The 20092-nt window shown below is 36.4% G+C and overlaps 4 protein-coding genes across 4 annotated transcripts; 2 read left to right on the top strand and 2 right to left on the bottom strand.

The window, feature by feature from the left end:
• Positions 1-2676: 2676 nt before the first annotated feature.
• On the bottom strand, positions 2677-7542 carry LOC132117251 (BICD family-like cargo adapter 2). The gene is made up of 6 exons (XM_059526415.1): positions 7153-7542; positions 5609-5731; positions 5295-5453; positions 4752-4822; positions 4516-4636; positions 2677-3228 (listed from the first exon to the last, which is right to left on the bottom strand). The coding sequence occupies exons 1-6, from the start codon at positions 7540-7542 to the stop codon at positions 2929-2931; spliced, it is 1164 nt and encodes a 387-aa protein (XP_059382398.1). The 3' UTR covers positions 2677-2928.
• LOC132117253 (phosphorylase b kinase gamma catalytic chain, skeletal muscle/heart isoform-like) lies at positions 7518-10443 on the top strand. Its single transcript, XM_059526418.1, has 3 exons — positions 7518-7658; positions 9491-9619; positions 9708-10443. Exons 1-3 carry the CDS (start codon positions 7611-7613, stop codon positions 9978-9980), a joined length of 450 nt encoding a protein of 149 aa, XP_059382401.1. The 5' UTR covers positions 7518-7610; the 3' UTR covers positions 9981-10443.
• Positions 10026-13801, bottom strand: sumf2 (sulfatase modifying factor 2). The gene is made up of 9 exons (XM_059526417.1): positions 13583-13801; positions 13108-13255; positions 12894-13008; positions 12659-12703; positions 12220-12370; positions 12051-12106; positions 11847-11931; positions 10477-10618; positions 10026-10283 (listed from the first exon to the last, which is right to left on the bottom strand). The coding sequence occupies exons 1-9, from the start codon at positions 13644-13646 to the stop codon at positions 10193-10195; spliced, it is 897 nt and encodes a 298-aa protein (XP_059382400.1). The 5' UTR covers positions 13647-13801; the 3' UTR covers positions 10026-10192.
• Positions 13802-14384: 583 nt separating this feature from the next.
• Positions 14385-17372, top strand: LOC132117250 (transmembrane protein 179B-like). Its single transcript, XM_059526414.1, has 5 exons — positions 14385-14678; positions 15262-15458; positions 15593-15730; positions 16465-16543; positions 16874-17372. Exons 1-5 carry the CDS (start codon positions 14574-14576, stop codon positions 17027-17029), a joined length of 675 nt encoding a protein of 224 aa, XP_059382397.1. The 5' UTR covers positions 14385-14573; the 3' UTR covers positions 17030-17372.
• The last annotated feature ends 2720 nt before the right edge of the window (positions 17373-20092 follow it).

Below are 20092 nucleotides of genomic sequence, written 5' to 3'. Positions count from 1 at the left end.
TTAATATATAGAATTTGGATTTGTTACTTAAACTAAATTAAAGAGTCAAACTTATTCTTGTGGCTTCATGCAGTATTGTTTTTATTTGTTTGAAAGTGAATGTAACTTAATGTATTGTTGCTGTTTGATACACAGTGATAATGGTTCTTTTTTTTTATTGATCTAATGTCATGAAAGAGTGTGTGATCATTTAGGCAGTAACAGTATGAGACCACGTTGAACAGTTTGTATGGATGTATAGCCTTTGCATGTTTAGAGTATATCTGTGTTCAGATTTGTTAATACTCAATAAAAGTCTTCAACCTGCTGTCTGCATGTGATTGATTTGCACCGCCTTAACAGATATTTTTTGCCACATATACAATGCTTTAATTCCACTGCTTTAGTCCCATCAGGGGCAGCAATCATTGTGAGTTCTTTTCTCATTTTCAATCTTTCATTTAGGAAATTGTTGGGAAAAAATAGCACACATGAGGTGACGTTGCAGCTAATTTCCTTCCAAAGTTGGCTGCACAGTTACTGTCAGAGCCTTAAAATATGCTTAGCAGCAAAACTGTTATTGAGTCCATAAAAATGCTAAAATATTAAAATTTTTAAGGAAAAATTCTCAACCATCATGGATAGGTAAAATGGGGTGATTACATACAGTACTGTGTATATGCAGGAAATACCAACTGATGGTGAACCTTTTTATGTTGGTTGGTGAAAACAGATCTAGGTATGCAAGTATAAAGTAAAACTGTCACTTACAATTTAAAAAAAAAAAAAAAAATTATACTTTTTTCCTCAAGAATGTATTAAATTGATCAAAAGAAAAATATTTTTATTTCAAATGAATGCTGTTCTTTTAAGATTTATTCAATTCCAAATTATTTGTATAGCGCTTTTTATGATACAAATCATTGCAAATCAACTTTACAGAAAATTAAGTTTCTACAATATTTAGTAGTAGCTTATCAGTGGTGACTGTCAGTTTATGTGCATGTATATGGCAGAAATTTTCAGAAAAATTAATATAAGATGTTGCCAACCAGACAATGAACATTATTAACAGCTATTATTATATGATGCAATCACACTAGTAGCAATATTTGTTCTGTATGTTTAAGGGTTAGCATCATCTCTTCTCAGGTGTTCTGGATTCAGACTGGAGCTTGTGTAAATCCTAGTTACGGTGTAAACGGAGAAATAAAAATAGAGACATATAATTAGCGGAGCTGCTGTTCCAACAAAGTTAAATTAATTAGCTTAACCCAAGCTAAAGAAAAATTAATGTGCATTTGAGCAGATACAACTACACTCACTATTTAAGAGATACATTATTCGAATGCTTGGCGAAAGAGATGTGTTTTTAATCTAGATTTAAACAGAGAGAGTGTGTCAAAACCCCGAACATTATCAGGAAGGCTATTCCAGAGAGCGTGATGGATTGTAGCGTGGTATTAAGCTAGTTAAGTACGCAGGAGCTAAACCATTTAGGGCCTTATAGGTAAGTAATGATCATTTGTAACTGATACAGAACTTAATAGGTAATTGGGGTAATATGATCATATTTTCTTGACCTGGTAAGGACTCTAGCTGCTGCATTTTGGACTACCTGTAGCTTGTTTATTGAAGATGCAGGACAACCACCTAGAAGTGCATTACAATAGTCCAGTCTTGAGGTCATGAATGCATGAACTAGCTTTTCTGCATCAGAAATAGGTAACATGTTTCGTAGCTTGGCACTTTTTTTAAGATTGAAGAATGCTTTTTTTATAACATGGGAAATATGGTTTTCAAAAGACAAGTTGCTGTCTAATATAACACCCAGATTTTGACTGTAGAGGAAGTAACAGTACATCCGTCTAGTTGCAAACTGTACTACTGTATCTACTAGATTCTGTGTACTGTTTTTTGGTCCAAAAAATAATATCTCTGTCTTATCCTAGTTTAATAGAATTTTGTTAGCTTAGAAAATGTAATAGTTTCATCTGAAACTGAAAATGGTAGCGATTGGACAGGTAGGATGTGCCCTTGAATAACTGTATAGTTTTGTAATCTATCTATGAGTATGTCATGATCTATGGTGTCGAACGCAGCACTAAGATCAAGTAAAACTAGAAATGAGATTCAGCCTTGATCTGAAGCAAGAAGCAAGGAAAGCAATGAAATTCTTTATACAGATCTTTTTTTTTTTTTTGCAGGAAGGAGCACAATTGAGCAGACACAACTTTTTCTAAAATTTTAGACATAAATGGATCTATAATTTGCCAGTTCACTAGGATCTAGTTGTGGTTTCTTAATAAGAGGCTTAATAACCACCAGCTTGAATGGTTTTGGGATATGACCTAAAGATAACGACAAGTTTTAATATATATTCATTCATTTATATTCATCAAAGAATCCTGAAAAAAGTATGCGTGCAGTTTCCACAAAAATATTAAGCAACACAACTGGATCATGTGACACAGAAAATTTTGCTTTGCCATCACAGGAAGAAATTACATTTTAAAATGTATACATTTTTTATTGTAATATTTCACAATATTAGTGTTTTTAGTGTATTTTAAATATTTTACCGACCCAAAACTTTTGAACGGTAGTGCAAATGACCCTTGAGAATATTAAAACCCAATGTGGATTATTAAGTAAAAAAAAAAAAAAAAGGGGGGCCCTTATAAATTAAGCTTAAATTGTCACCTTTATTCCCTTTTCTTAATATATTACTAGGAAGTTCATGACTGCAGGTCAACAAAACCCTGATACCTTGATTCTCAGCACAGCAGTCACATTAATATATTCTCTACATTGTAACGCACATCCTTAACATAGTTCAAATGTGTCAAAACATTATTCATAATATTATTTACATCCTTAGGATTGCTTTACAAAATGAGGTGAGGCAATATGATCAAAATTGCTGAACAATCAAAGAGATTGGCCGCATCAGTCCAAAGAAACCGTTTGAAAATTGCCCTCTTTGTCGCTCCTTTGTGGCAGAGACTCGACAGGTCCTTGTGTGCCAGTTCTTCCTCGTCTGAACTTGTCTTTCCATTTCTGTGTTCCTGCAGGTGATGGAGACTGGGGGGTTGGGACAGAGGTGAGCATCGTGGTGGAGTAGTCAGGTTTGGGAGGAAGGGGCTTATTTGAGCGCCGCAGAACACCGAACCCTCTAGACTTTTTCTGAGCCTGTTCTTCCTGCTGCTGTTTAAGGAGCTGGTGATGAAGAATGGTCTGTACGTCATCCTGTAAGAGACATGATACAGTTCACTGACTGCACAACTGCTTTTAAGTGTATCCATGTGGAAAACCATCATGGCCAAATCACGTCCATGAGTGTTCTTAAGAGTTTGCTGGAAAACCAGATAGTGTCCAGATGGCAATACAGGGTTCAGTAGTCCTGCAGAGATGCAGCCCTAGCAGATGTTCTCCTTTCAGTTTACCCTTCCGCCTCGATTACAAACACACATAAAGTATTGATGGGATAGTTCACCCAAAAATTTAAATTACCCTATGATTTGCTCACCCTCAAGCCATCCTAGATGACTTCCTTCTTTCAGAGGAATACTATCAGTGTTTTATTTTAAAAAAAATGATGTAAGACGTGGAAAAACACAGTGACGAATTTGGAAGCGCAGAGGTGAGCACAAAACAAAACACCGTACAAAACTTGGATTTGTAAAGAAAAATGTTGGAGGATTTTGATATAAGCCAAAAGAGGACACTGGTTTTCAATTGCTGTAAACAAAACTTGTTTTTTATGAGACTAGCATATTCTCACCAGAGCTTATGCTTTGCATTCGTCGTCTGCTGGAACGCCACTCTCTAGTGAATGCGCAGATGGCAGTTAGCCTAAACTATATTTAGGTTTATAAAGTTTTAAATATAGATATTTTTCTTACAAAAACAGATTGGTTCTCTTCAGGAGGTCTTTATTAACCCCCCAGAGCCGTATGGAGTACTTTTTTATGATGGATGGAAGCACTTTATTGGACTTCAAAATCTTAAACCTCATTTACTGCCATTAGAAAGCTTAGAAGAGCCAGGACATTTTTGTATGTATATATATGTATATATATCTCCTATTGTATTTGTCTGATTATGTATATAATGGAGTAATTTTCATTTTTGGGTGAACTATCTCTTTAAATTAATTTAAAGCTGCAGTCCGTAACTTTTGGCGCTCTAGTGGTTAATAAACAGAACTGCATGCATTTTGTACAAGAACATTGGGGCTACTTCTCTCTGTTTGTGTCTATGATGAATCACACTGGTGCTGAGCTACTCCCCAGTGGTACCTACCCGAACCAGTCTAAAATAGTCCCAATATAAACATTTATTATACGTGTACTGTAGTGATTCAATATAAGCTAAAAACACGGTTTGTAAACTGGATTCATGTTGTTGGCTACTCGCTTATTATATAAATTCTTCCCTTTTTGTTTCCTTATTTTTTTAAACAAGTATTCAAAATGCAAAAGTAACAAACTTTTTAGCATTTTTATTGATAATCAAATGTGCAATTAAACATACTTTCCAGGCCTCCAGCTCTATGGACAGTTCTAGTCGACTCTGAACAGCTTCCAAAAGTTGGTTGTTCAGTGTCATTAGTTCGTTCTTGCTTCTTAGTAGCTCAGTCTCCATTGCTTGTTTCCTGCAATAAAATAAAAAAAAACTTTTCATACACCAAAAACCAAAAGTCTGTTTATCCGATAGAAGTCTTATTTCATAACAAAAAATCATTAGTGTTAGAGATCAACTGAACCCACTTTGCTATAGCTTCATCTCTGTCCCGTAGAGCTTGCTGTAAAATGTCAACATCTTCCCCAGACTTCTTTCCCTGTCAATGGAAGTAGATTTGTTTTAAAGGACAACTATAAAGCTTTTTTATTATACCTTTTCTTTAATGTGTAATACAGTTTTTTGGCATGTAAATTATCAGTAAAGTTACAAAGTGCAAAGTCCTTGCCAAATGGAGTAAATGTCACCAATGAAAAAAAAGAAAAAAGTCGTGAAACACTTTGTTAGACGTTCTACCGTTAAATAAGTGTTTGACCAATAAACAACAGACTAGGCCAGCTGACCAATAACAGCAAACTGGGCGTTTAGAAAGTATATTCTAGCAGACCTCAAAAAGAAATCATGAACTTGTAAATAAGCATAATATTGGCACTTAAAATATTTCTACTATTGTTCAAACAATAATAGGAGCATGCAATGGTTACGCAAGGTCTAAGAATAAAATGGAGGTATGTGCATATTCAAAAAGGAGGCGTGTCCTATATGAGCTGATGGGTGTGGCTAAAGCTCACCTGAGAGGTGTGGTCAATGGCGAGTGTCCGGGCCACTTTCTGCAGTTGAAGCAGTGCCTTGTCTAAAGGATTGGTTTGGGATGGCTGATCGATTTCTGCTGACTCTAAATCTGTCAGAGGGAGTAGCAGCTTTACAACAGACTGAATCTCCTCTGCCACCTAGAAACACCACAGAAACAATAAAGATGGATTAAAAATTAGGACAAGCCCTGATTACATAAATTAAATCACAGTCCAGTCTGTTATAAACTGCAATCTCTTATAAGAGGGTGTTGTAGGTTAAAGAACATTAACATGACAAAGTTGAGACTCACCCGGTGTCTGTTTTCACTCCAGCCGGGTCCGCTATCATTCTGCTGCTGCAGTCTATCCACCTGAGCCTTGAGCTTTAGACTGCGCTGCCGAGATAATTCCACTTCCCTTTTCACATGCTTCAGCTGCCACCATAGAGAGAGTGTTACATGAGCACAGCATACAAGCTTCTACTGACATACTGTAGGATTCATATAGCTGCACTTGTAGTGCATGTGTACATCCGCTCAGAAGGATATCAGACTGACATATCTGCAAACATAAACACAGAATGTCTCGTGCCTTTTACAACCTGGCCATTCTGGATTCTCTAAGAACTGAGACAGGTGGAATCTGGCCATTCCGGAGAAACTAAAAGGGAATGTTCAGAACCATATCTGAGATGACATTTACTTTTTAGTGTGAAGTGATTTGGTAACTTACATCTGCTGAAAATGTTTAGACTACATTTTTCAAATGTCTGAGTAATGTATGTCAAAAATGTCTGTGTTGTTTCAGTGTTAATCAAACAGGCATCATTAGGAAAACATCAATTCAGCCAGTAAAACCCACATTCCACTGGCTGGTTGTCAATGTCCTAGATGTGGATTTGCACATAAATAAAACATAAAAACTTGCATGTTCATTATTAGCATGGAAGAGTCATATTACTTTTAAAAACAATTTGGCTGAATGGAGAAAAAAGCAAATAAACTTTTGTTTGGCCATCTGGTCCTTTTATTGATCGGTTTGTTTGGTTGGTTTGTTGGTTCTTCAATGATGACATAAAAAACAAAACAAAAACAAAAAACAATTCTGTTCAAACTGTTTCTGTGCTGCCCTGGCTGAGATGTGCTCATCAGCCACTTCATATAAACATCATAATCAAATAAAAACAAGTATTACAAATGATTGACAAAGGTAGTGACAGCAAGTTTGAAGTGATTACTCATCATGAAACAATATGAATTACAGGAGATGTAAATAATGAATAAACAATGTTAAAACCTTTTTTTATGAGTGCGTGAGGAATAATTGTAAATAGGCATGCTGTTAAAAAAAGTCACACAGTCAATTTTGTCAAATGTAATCAAAATCATGAAAAAAAAATAATGTCATTAAAATTCTTGAAATTTTTGTTTGTTTGTTTTTTGGCAGTCATTTGTATATTTATTGTTTTTTCCTTTTGGATTTTTAATACTTCGAAATAGAAATGAATAAATAAATAAATATAATTAAATTCAAGCAATTAAAAACTTTTGAACTAAGAATAAGAAATTTTAAACACTTTTTGCATTTCTTAGTCTGGGTCAAATTCTGTCAAATTAAACCTTTTAAAACGCTGTGAGTCTAACAACAACAAATTGTTAATATTTTGTAATGTAATTAAAGCTACAAATATTTTTTTTCTTCCTTAAAATAGGCTAATAGGGACAGAAATGTGTGCCTAATTGAAGAATCACCATTATACAGCTAATGTCCCCTTTGTTTATTTTTTCCACCCTTTGTTCAAATGCGTTTTCTGATTTGAATCAGTGTAGGCCTACTCATAACAAGCATGACTCACCGTGACAGACACCGGACTGGACACTCGTCTGCGAAGTGGGCTTCCACTCCGGAGCAGATCCGGTAGGGCTTCATCTAAACATGAGCGAGGGGGCTTCGGGGGCGCGTTGGGGTCAGATTGTTCAACCACAGTCATAAAGCGCGAGTCCTCCGTTTGACCGGACACAACTGCACGGCCGCTGCAGTCATCCAGTGCCAGCTGCTCTCGTGACTCATCCATCGTGCACAGCGGCGAGCTGTTAGACTGTCTGTCAGTGTCTTGACTTGAAATTGAATCCTCATCGTCGGTTAATCGTCTTTGGACTTCCTCAGTGGTCAGTGGTGATTCCATGAGGTGCCTAAAAGTGTGCAAAGTTACTGGTGAAACACTCCTGTAAGTCTCCATTATCATCTAAGAGCGGCCAGAGATGAAATGCATGCTTTTATCAGGAGAGCGAAGACTGAAACTCAGATGAGAGAATGTCTTCAAACCGGTTTTTCCAGTCTTTTGACGCTCAGAAATGTCAGGTGCGTCAACAGCCCTCAAGGGGTTTGACATCACAGAAGGTTTTAACCGTGTGACTGAGGCTTTTGTACGTAGATTAATATAAACAGTGACGAGATAGCCATGCGTGTTCAGGATAACGCCCTTTAATAATTATGTTAAGTTCTGAACACAACACTTAGGCTATAATTAAGCCTCCTGTTCCTTTGGCTTTGCTATCACTCTTACTCAAATTAATTAGAGAGATCCAACTTATTTCTGCAAATTGGTTCTTTCGAATAGTTTGTGTCAGAATGTTTAGAAAAGGACCACTTGTGCTTTTTGATATAAGTCCTGAATTTGTGTGAGTTTATTCTGTTCTTTTCCAGAGGTGTGAGCAGTGTAGTTCGCGGTGTGTGGACAAACGGACTGGCCAGGAATATGCAGTCATAGACATCACACCGTCGGACAAAATGACACCTCAAGAGATAAAAGAAATCCGGCAGGCCACTGGGAAAGAGATCGACATTCTTCGAAAAGTTTGACAAAAGCGGAACAAAAAAATAATTCATAAGTATGACTGTCCACTGCCAGTTTGATCCATTTGCAACTTTTCCAATACATATACCACAAAACATAACCTAATATGATGGTGGTATGATACAGAAATATAATATCTTTTAAGAAATTGAATTTATTTTTGAATTGAAAAATAAACATGGTAAGGTTATGGTGTTTTTGCAACAACAAATCAGATGCCTTTCCCCCTTATAGTTCAGCTGAAGGATTGCTTTGAATCAAAGTATGGCTTCAATCGCTTTTAATGGCACACACAGCTCTCATGTCTGTGCATCACTATTGTTAGTGGTCACATAGACTTGAGAAACCCATGACAAACCCATGACAAACTTTGAGCAATCACCCTCAAAACTATTTAATTGTGGCAGCATTTTTATTTATTTTTTTTGCACAGGCAAACCATTCAAATTTAGCACAGAAAATTAAAAAAAATAGTTTTATCCTCATTTCCCTGGTAGCCCATTTCCACAGCTAACTGTTGTTTTGTTTACAAGTTTGCTTTCTATTTAGTTCATTCTATTCAGATTTCTAGACATTCCCTGTGGAGATTATGGGTTGGTTGACACTCCACAGCATACAGATAAGACGCTGGCTATTCTAAGAGCCCACTCTATGGGTCATTGCCAAGATACCAAGTTTCTGCCAGAGTCTAAACTCTCTCAATACAAACGTGCACAAAATCCCTCCAAATTTCTTCTTTTTACACTTATATTTTGAACAGAAGCAGTTACAATTGTCTGTCTGTAATGTGCCAATTTTACATCACCAGACTAACTGGTGTTGCTTATCATTCCTTAGTTTTTAAAGTTTATTAGTTTGTGTTTAATGATGAATGTTCTTCTAACAGGATGAATAGAACTTTTTGATAACGTCAAAGAGAAAGTCACCCTAAGTGAGAAAGAGACATGGTAATAAGTCTGATAACCAATTTTCGATGCTCCTTATTGTATTTAAACAAGTAAAACAAATACGCTGAAGAGGCGATTGTATAATCAAACCATTTTGTTTCCAACAACAGCGGGGCATCCCGAGTGTTGATGGGTTTAAAGTTAGGTCACGGCACACTACCATGATCATAAATGTAGTGCTCCGTTTACTTTTATGAATTGTATGAAATTTTGTTAAATTAATCAGTTTCCAAAAAAAGATTGTACTGGCAGCACTGTTTTCAACAGTCAGACACTTTTAAAGACTTGGTGTGTGTCAGTTGTGGTCTTGTTTGTCTTCCCGACAAATAGTTTCAAAAGAAGTTACGCAAAATTTTATGAGAAAATGCATTTTCTTGTTTTCTTTCCAGTACATTACCAGGTTATTAGTTGTGGACCCACAAAGTCATTATACAGCCACAGAAGCCCTCAATCACACATTCTTCCAGCAGTACATGGTTGCAGAGGTACATCATTTCAGCCATTACAGGACGTTCAAGGTAAAGAGCAGATGTTCTAGATGACTTCTTTAAGAAGGCATAGCTTTTTAGGTTTTGAGTTTCACCAAACATCATCAGTATCCTGCAGGTTATTTGTATGGCCATACTTGCCACCATGTGTATCTACTGCAACTATCGTCATGCTAAACTTGTCACCGAGGAAGTGATCCGCAATGACCCATATGCCATCAAACCTTTACGCAAGATGATCGACGCATGTGCCTTCAAGATCTACAGCCCTTGGGTGAAGGAAGGGCAAACTCAGAACAGAGCAGCTTTATTTGAGAACACTCAAAGTCGTTCTGCTCTCCATTGCAGCTCCATTGAGGAGATGGATGTGTCACTTAAATTTCATATCTAAATGATTTTAATGACCACAAAGAAAGTTAAAAAATTAAGAAAACTATAAGATAGGTTGTTAAGATTTTAATTTCACAGTATTTTGTGTAAAAAAGCTAAACAAAACAAAACAGATATAACACTGAAATTCAGAAGTTTGTGTCTCCACAGGAGAAATGTAGAATCCCTCCAATAACGCACCACTGACATCAGCTAGTCTTGAACATTCAGCCCTTACAGCTCAGTTCTTTTCTGTTTTGCATTTGAGCTCATAGCACAGCGGAAGCCCAGGTTATCAGAGGCCGAATCTGGTGTGTTTCCCATCCTGCATGTGAGAACATAAAAACACAAGTTCTTATTTATCATGTTCTCATAAACTGTTTTGGACAATAGCTTTTGGACAATCCAGACACGTTTGGGGTCAGCTGCCTGGAAATGTTACAAGAGGCTATTGTGTAATGAATAATAAAAGCCTCTTAAAAGTTGACTTTGAATAACATGAATGTAGCATGACTGACCTAGTGGTGACACGAGCTCTGTGATTGGCCGAGCCATCGGCTGTGTCGATCCAGGATGCTCCACGCAGGACATACATGGTCTGAGCACCAGGAAATCGTGAGGAGGTCCACTCCCAGACATTACCCAGCATGTCATAGAGTCCTGGAACAAGGTGGGATATTATTCTCTAAATTCAGAACAATAGGGAAAGAGTTCCACTGCCAGTCTTTCAATTAATCATAAAATCTATGAAAATATCAACAACAAAAAAAAGCATGTGTTCTCAACTTTAATAATAATGCTTCTTGAGCAGCAAATCAATATATTAGATTGATTTCTGAAGGATCATGTGACACTAAAGACTTGAGTAACGACTGCTTAAAGGGATAGTTCACCCAAAAATGAAAATGATGTCATTAATAACTCACCCTCATGTTGTTCCAAACCCGTGAGACCTCCGTTCATCTTCGGAACACAGTTTAAGATATTTTAGATTTAGTCCGAGAGCTCTCAGTCCCTCCATTGAAGCTGTGTGTACGGTCTACTGTCCATGTCCAGAAAGGTAAGAAAAACATCATCAAAGTAGTCCATGTGACATCAGAGGGTCAGTTAGAATTTTTTGAGGCATCGAAAATACACTTTGGTCCAAAAATAGCAAAAACTACAACTTTATTCAGCATTGACTTCTCTTCGGTGTCTGTTGTAAGACAGTTCAAAACAAAGCAGTTTAGTGATATCAGGTTCGCAAACGAATCATTCGATGTAGCCGGATCTTTTTGAACCAGTTCACCAAATCGAACTGAATCGTTTTAAATGGTTCGCGTCTCCAATACGCATTAAACTACAAATGTCTTAAGCGGTTAACTTTTTTAATGTGGCTGACACTCCCTCTGAGTTCAAACAAACCAATATCCCGGAGTAATTCATGTACTCAAACAGTACACTGACTGAACTGCTGTGAAGAGAGAACTGAAGATGAACACCGAGCTGAGCCAGATAACGAACAAAACATTGACTCATTTGTAAGATGGACTACTCTGAAGATGTTTTTATTACCTTTCTGGACATGGACAGTATACCGTACACACAGCTTCAATGGAGGGACAGAAAGCTCTCAGACTAAATCTAAAATATCTTAAACTCTGTTCCGAAGATGAACGGAGGTCTTACGGGTTTGGAACGACATGAGGGTGAGTCATTAATGACATAATTTTAATTTTTGGGTGAACTATCCTTTTAAAATTCAGCTTTGCCATCACGGAAATAACATTTGAAAATAGTAATAATATTTAACAATATTACTATTGTACTGTATTTTGATCAAATAAATGCAGCCTCGTGACACACCATCAGTACAGTGTGTGATACCATACTGTATAAACTACATTACCATAGTTATTCTGCGGAGGATAGGCAGTTACAGGAGCTACACCATGATAACCATCTTCTGCGGCGTCCCTATCTGGAAATGGGCCCTTTGTACAAAAAACAAAGACTTCACAATTACCTGCAGCTAAAAAACTTGATAACTGTCTTGAAGGAATTAAATAAACATTTTCCCACCTGCTATGGACAAGAATGTGCCTCAACTGACCTGCCACAGGTTAGTCCGGTTCAGCAAGAACTTGTTTCCCCATGGGTAGGTCCTGTCTGTAATACAAATGATGACTACATAAAATGAAGTAAAACAGGTGGACAATACTGCATGATGAGTAAGACAGCAGTTTTTAAGTGCTGGGAGGCATAAGGCCAAAAGAGCGTGCCTTCTAAACCTCCACGTGCAGCCATTTCCCACTCTTCCTCAGATGGCAGCCTTTTCTTCGTCCACTGGCAGAAGGTTTGGGCATCATTCCAGCTGACCTGCACCACAGGGGACTCCAGTCTGTCCTTGATGCCAGATCCTGGTCCTGCCGGCTGCACACATCAAAACCAGAGACCCCAGACATTCATACAGTAAAAAAGAAATAATGTGACTTATTAATTAATTAAAAAAATAGCCATTTTAAAATGTACAAAGAAATAAATTATGAATTAAATTTGCAACATCAAAATAATTTATTTACTCAATTACTTTATATATAAATTTATAAATGCAAATATATATACACACACACAGACATACACACACAATACTGGTTGACCACTGATTAAAGTAATTTACACTTCTCGAATTAATCATACATAAAGTGTTAACTATGTCACCTGTCTCCAGAACACTTTCTCAACTGGTAACCACCAAGGAGCCGACTAGGAAAGAAGAAATGGGACATTTTCAAGAGAACAAAGGGTTTAAAGGAAAATCTAGAATAAAAGACAGTGTTTAGATTAATGTAAATTACCCCTTTAACACTTTGAAAACTAGACACAAGTAATATACATTCAATTTAGGTCCAAACTGACCAGTTTGCTAGTTTATGCTCTTGCTTTGGATTCATACCTCAATTTTCTGAGTGACCTTACTTTTCAGTTCATCTGACACAAAATCCTGGAACACAAAACTCCAACCGAACTTTTCAGCTTCTGTTTTATATTTCTGCTGTCTTACAAATTCCCTGGAATGAATAGAAGCAGTTTTATCAGGCCAGTAAGAAGAAATACAAGCAGTAGGAGGACAAAGTAGGTTTTGAGCCAGTATCTACAACGGCAAGTACCTAAAGTCAGAGTTAGTGACAGGATACTTGTCTATCTTAAACGGCTGGAGAGTCACAGCGCGTGTTGGTGATTCCCCATCTCTCCCATCAGCAGCACTGGTTCCCATCATCATTTTTCCACCAGGAACATACACCATCATCTCATCAACTGCCAAAACAAATTGTTATTTGTATTAAAGTGTCTACTTACAGCAAATGTAACATTTCCAGTTTTCACAAAAATTTCCCGTTTGAGTTTCTTCAACCTTTATGTCTCAAAAGTTGAATTTTATTAAAACTACTCTTAATGGATTTTAATAGTAATAGTGGCATTTTCTAAATTTGAACGGACATGAAAGTGGTGGGTAATAACATGTTATAAGAAGTTAACATCGCAACAATAACTTTAGTGACTGACATACTGGCGGGAATTATGTAAATATTATGTTTTTAAAACTAAATAACAGTATACTGATTTTTTTTTGTGACTTCCTACCTGCTGCACAAGAAGACATGATGCACAATAATACGAGGTGTGAGGTTTCCCAAGAGATCATCATGATAAATATAAAAATATGTGGTGGACAGGTTCTTTCCGTCAGGGGCTGATTTATCAAACTAGAAACACTATAAGCACATTCAGCTTCATCTAAAAACAAGAAAAATGTCTACAATAACACTGCAAAGCTCAGTCATTCAGTGTCCCTCTACGCGTCGACGAAGCTCGTTGAAAACTGTTTATTGCCATCTATTGGTTTGGAAGACGAATTAACAGCATAGTTCAACCCATTTAAAAAAACAACACATCCAGTCATTATTTACTCACTCTGAAGTTGTTCGATAACTGTATTAATTTATTTCTTCTGCTGAACAGAAAAGAAGATATTTTGAAGAATGTGGGCAACCAAAGAGTCCTCAATGACTTGCATGGAAAAGAAGTAGACTACCATGCTATTAGTAGCCTGTAACTCTATTTTTTATTCTGATAAACAGCTTAATTTTCCATTACTATAATTAGCGAAGTGATAGATGGTCACAGACATGGAGAGACAACTTATTCACTTTCATGCATTAGGACCTCAGTTTAAGAAAAGAAAAAATAAATAGTGGTTTGATTTGTTTCTGTATTGTTTAATGCTTTATTTGCTTATCTTTTTTATCTATGGTACAACTGTTGACTATGTCTGAGCTAATATCTTTATTCCTGTTTTATGCTTTCCTATCATATCAACAACTGATCAGTGTTTTTCAGTAAATGAAGATTTACAGCTGTACTGCATAGACCGTCTGAAATGTTTTCCTGCCTTGACCTGAATGCAGTCTTTTATTACACCTAATAGCAATGCAGTGAAATTCTCTGGCCCAATTGTCAAAAATTATTCTGAAAAGCAACATTGTTGTGAGGACAGGACGTGCTTTAGAGCTGTTTGCAGAGCACATGAATGAGGTATTCGGCTGCTTGACTCTGAGACAGTGACTGTGAGAGCATGTTCATGATGGGACTACCATGGCTGCTAGTTCTGGAGCTTGTCCTTTACGCTGGTTGTTTCATTTGTGGGGTGATAGCTGCCGCATGGATGACACTCACTCAGGTAACACTAATGAATCATCTCCACAATCATTGCTATTTTGTGAGCACTGAAAGTGTAAAATGATTTATTATAAAGAAAATAAAAGCATAATCATGTCTCGAGAGTAATGTGATATAAGTTTGCAAGAATATTTGACACATTTGAGAGATTATTTTGTTATACACCTTTCAGTTTAATGTTATTATGTAACATTGTGTGATCATACAGCATGGTAGTATGATTATTGAAATTGTCAAGATTATTTTCTTACTTTTTTGGGAAGATGAACTTTCAGTGATAGGCTACATTTGTTGTTATTCATTTGTGCAACAATATATAGAATATGTTATGTTACTGATCCCAGGTCAGACCCTCCACAGCTTTCAAATTTAATCACCATGTGGTCAGCCAGCCTCTCGTACCATATTATGGCTCATTAGAGTCATATGATACAGGGACAAAAGCTCTTAGCACAGCACTTTCCTTCTATCTGTGTGTGAAAGAGTGAAAGAGTAAGAAAATGACCCCTAGATGTCCTTTGCTGTTGTTTTTCTTTACATTTATCATATGCAAATATGGATGATTTTTGTTTATTTTGTTTTAGGGCCACTTTGATGGGCGGTGCATCCTCTATGGAAGTGTTCAGTATAATGCATCTGGCCAGGCTCTGACCATAGAAGGCTCCAGTTCTACTTCCGTCTGCTATTTTGTGTCAGCAATCGCTGTGTGCATGGCTATTTACTGCTTTTCCCTCATTCTTTACTGGATCTATGCCAGCTGTGTAGATGAGGATGTGAGAAGGTGAATGTATTGTCTTTTCTGTTGACACGCTCCATATTTCTTTTAGATGTTTCAAATTCCACCTTCTTTTATTCATGCAGATGGGACGTAAGAGTCACATTAACAATTTTGTTTTGTTTTGCATGTATATGCAGGGGGACTGTTTCTCTCAACACGTCTCTGGGAGTCTGTGGTCTTCTTCTGTTTTTTCTCTTGATATCAGGATGTATTCTCAAGATCGGTCGGGACAGCCTGTGTTTCTCTGTCCTTCACAACACTCCCTCTATTACCAGGTAATGTCATCTGCTTTTCTCTTGTGTATTGCATTCTGGTGCACATTTTGAGAACCATATACCCTACAGAAGTATAGAAGATGAGAGATTACAGAGTGTATCATAGTTTCCAGCTGTTGTGCTTACAAAATTAAAGTAGGACCCTTAAAGAGAAATGGTAATATGAATAAAAAAACTGAAAAGAGAAAAACAATTATATTTCAAAACTTATTTGCACCACTTATGCAAAAATATTATGTTCCTTTTGTATTAAATTATTTCCATCACAAAAGTTTGTTTCTCAATTATTATAATTTGTGTGTGTGTGTGTGTGTGTGTGTGTGTGTGTGTGTGTGTGTTTGTGTGTGTGTGTGTGTGTGCGAATGCAAACCTTCTGCAAGCAGAAAAGTTTCTCAGGGAAACACAAAAGTTTTGTGAGAGAACACTGAAGATTTTTGAGCTAATACAAGGTTTCAGTGAAACAGAAAATTCTTGCGAGCACAATGTTTATTAGGAAAAGTATATTGTGTTGCGAGCAAATCCATAGTTTCTCATGGGACCACAGAAGTTTCGTAAGAGAACGTAAAGCTTCTTGGAGGGGTGAAAAATTTCACAAAATTTGCAAATGTTTTGCGACCAAATGCAAAGTTTCTCAGGTTAGAGCAAAAGATTTGCAACATAATGGAAAAGCACTGAAATATTTTTCCTCCCATCTTTTTTTCTCAATCACAAAACAACCAATGATTTTGTTTTAGTTGTGAAGATGCAGAGAATAAAACTTGGGTCCATCCATACACTGGAAATCAGTTCTACACTGGACTGTACAGTACTGAGGTTAGTACTATGGTTTGGTTATTCTTCATAAGGGCAACACCCTCTCACAATGGTTGCCATGTTGAGAACACATGACCCATTAAAAATAACTTATCTTGCTAACCCACATTAACAAATACTTTCTGTTGCCAAATATTTTGATAATTTCAATGGCCTCTGTAACTGAAAGATTTCACAAGATACTGCCTCCACACCAAAAGGTGTCAGTATACATGCCTAGTGCATCTTAGAATTTCTTCATGCATGATTTTATTTGTATTCATAAATACAGTAGAAATAAATCTCTTGTGTTTCTTGAGCACTCACCCTTTCTGTTTCTCTCGTCCACAGAGGTCTATGTGGGTAAGCTTCTTCTTCTGGGTGTTAATAACAGCTGTGGTGGTCATACAGAGGCGCCAGAGCTCAAGGTTGAAGGTTTGGGGTGATGATGAATGGAGCCGTGCTGAGACAGAGCCCTTCCTCCATCGCCCGTCCCGCCAGAGATAAATCACCAAGGCCACTATTGCCTGAGCTTATCACTACATATCATGTAGAGTTTATTATATACACATAGATGGGACTACAAGCAGTTATAAAATAATACCTAATAATATGTTCGTTGCAACATTAGAATTTTTATTTAGTTATACACAAAAACAGTTCTTTGATGTCTGATAGCTATAATTATATACACAACGTTTAAATAAAGTATATGTCCAGAGACGTCCAAGACCATGTCTTTGGACATGACGGATATAAGAAAAATATGAATCATACTGTCTAATATACAGTCAAAAACCATTATTGGAAAATAAATGAATCAGGACCCCAATACAGAGAGGAGGGTTATTCTATCTTAATATGAGGATATTTAGAAAATAAATAAATAAATGGACATAACATTTTAATTTGAGTTAAAATAATTATATATTATTTCCTAATTATAGTATTTTGGTGATGTAAACAAGTATATATATATTTATATATTACTGACTCTTTAAGCAGTAACCGTAATTTTCTGGCTGGTTACATTTTACACTAAACATCTTAAAATAAGAGCTTAATGTGAAGATGTGAAGAGGATTTGTATTTTGTGTCCATATTTATGTTACTGTAGCTTGTGTACTTATTAATATTAATTATTTACATGAGTGCTGTGGATTGTTCAGAGGATTAAATTAAAAATATGCTAATAACTGATGGTACAAAGTTCGTAAGAGTTTGTAAATTCTGCCCCAGATTGGAGAAATCATGGTAATTTTTAAAAAGGTTTACCAAACACCCCCCCCCCCATCAGCCATTGGTTGTGCAAACAGATCACCCCGCCACAAACTTGCACTATTGGTTGAGTGACTGTTGTCCTCTCAAGATTACAGTTTAATAAAAAAAAAGAAAAAAATTCACATCACATTTTAAATTGTGAATTAGCAGACCACTATTTTTTACTGTCAATGCAAATTTCATGAAATTATGTGGCCGGACAAGCTATTTTCATTGTTTTAGAGCTGCTTACTTAGTTTGCGAGCCTGCCTCTCTTTGGATTCAAATGCCACCTTAGTGTCCATCAGAGCCTCCAATGCTTTGCACATCTCAGCCATGTCCTGTTGAAGCACTTGGCTTTGGCTGAGGAGACTCTGGCTCTCCTCTCTCAGCTGCTTGGTGAGAGCGGCCATCTGCGCGCTCTCCTCCTGACACTGCGCATGCAGCTGAGCGGCCAATGAGAGCAAGCCCTCCGCATGGCTCTCCACTGAGTCCAGCTGGTCCTTCGACATCCTGTTGTTCTTCACTTCACAGCTGCTCCACACCAAGTCCAGTTGGATTGTAGAGGAAGAAAAAATTATCAACTAAAAAGAAAATTATAATGAATATTAATACTGATAGCCTATATGGGGTTATATTTTAGTAACTAAATTTGGAGTCAAATCAAATTACACATTTGTTTTCTGGATGGATAGATTGACTTTCAAACACCCATTGCAAAAACCCTTTTAAAAAATGACTATATTTTTGTGAATTTACTATTTTGTGAGTTATTCATGTAAATAACATCATTTTTGTAAATATCATGTTTTTGCTATGGCTATTGGGTAAACAATTGAACACAATTAAACAACTATATATTTCATTGTGAAAGGTTGAATGTGCTCAGGACAAAGGTATTTAATAGGAATATCAGGTTCAGGCAAGCTGTCACATGTTTTAAATGTCAGTAATCTGTGCTATTGATTGATTGATTGATGATTAAAAATTAACATTGCCAAATTCAATATATATTTATAAGAGGCCCCTTTGTTAGGTACCAGGTTTGATTTTTGATCGTCCTTATTTATTTGTGGCATAGATTCAACAAGGTGCTAGAAATGTTCCTCAGAGATTTTGGTCCATATTGACATGATAGCATCACCCAGGTTAAAAAAGTACACTTCTATAATGTACTTAAAGTGGTCTATTTTCACGCAATAATTTTGTACTTCATATACTGTACAAAGATGGGTTCAAGTGTACTAAAAGTGTTACATAAATAAACATTTTAAATACAAAGATAGTATGTTAAATGCGCATTTTAGTTCATATTCATGGTGTCCCAAAATAGCAGGGTTGTGTACACTTAGTTGATCTTAAGTTTATCTTAAGAAGTACTAAAGAAATATTTTTGGTATATTAAGTACAAAATTAGTATGTGACAACAGAGCACTTTAAGTACATTATGGGAGTGTCCTTTTTTTAACCTGGGCATGCAGATATTGCAGATTTGTCAGCTGCACATCCAAATGTGACCCTGGACCACACAACCAGTCTTAAACGGATGCTCATTAATTAATTAATGGATGTCGTTCCAAACCCATAAAAGCTTCATTCGTCTTTGGAACACAATTAAAGATATTTTGGATGAAAACCGGGAGGCTTGTGACTGTCCCATATACTGTAAATGGTAAAATACACTGTCAAGGTCCAGAAAAGTATGAAAAACATCGTCAGAATAGTCCACCTGACATCAGTAGTTCAACCGTAAAGTAATAAAGCAACAAGAATACTTTTTGTGCGAGAATAAAACAAAAATAACGACTTTATTCAACAAGTCATCTGCTCTCCGAAGACGAACAAAGCTTTTATGGGTTTGGAACAACATGAGGGTAAGTGATTAATGTCAAAAGTTTTTATTTCGGGGTGGAGTATCCCTTTAAATAGCACGGGTATATTTGTAGAAATGGCCAACAATACATTGTATGGGTCAAAATTATACATTTTCCTTTAATGCCAAAAATCATTAGGATATTAATTAAACCAAACATAAATCAAAACTTTCAAATAAATATTTACTTTTTTTGCATCATTCATACATCAATGGAAAGCTTATTTATTCAACTATCAGATAACGTGTGAATCTCTATGTCAAAAAACTGACTTATGAATGGTTTTGTGGTCACAAATATGAAAGTTCCACCACATCCCAAAGCTGCTCTGTTGGATTGAGATCTGGTGACTGTGGAGGCCATTTAATTATAGTGAACTCATTGTCATGGGTTATCACAAGTTGGGCACACTTTTAAATGATGCTCAACTGGTTTG

The sequence above is a fragment of the Carassius carassius genome, chromosome 36, assembly GCF_963082965.1.
Source record: "Carassius carassius chromosome 36, fCarCar2.1, whole genome shotgun sequence".
In the NCBI taxonomy this organism is placed as follows: domain Eukaryota; kingdom Metazoa; phylum Chordata; class Actinopteri; order Cypriniformes; family Cyprinidae; genus Carassius; species Carassius carassius.
The sequence above is the reverse complement of the archived record's forward strand: the minus strand, read 5'-3'. Positions and strand labels throughout refer to the sequence as shown.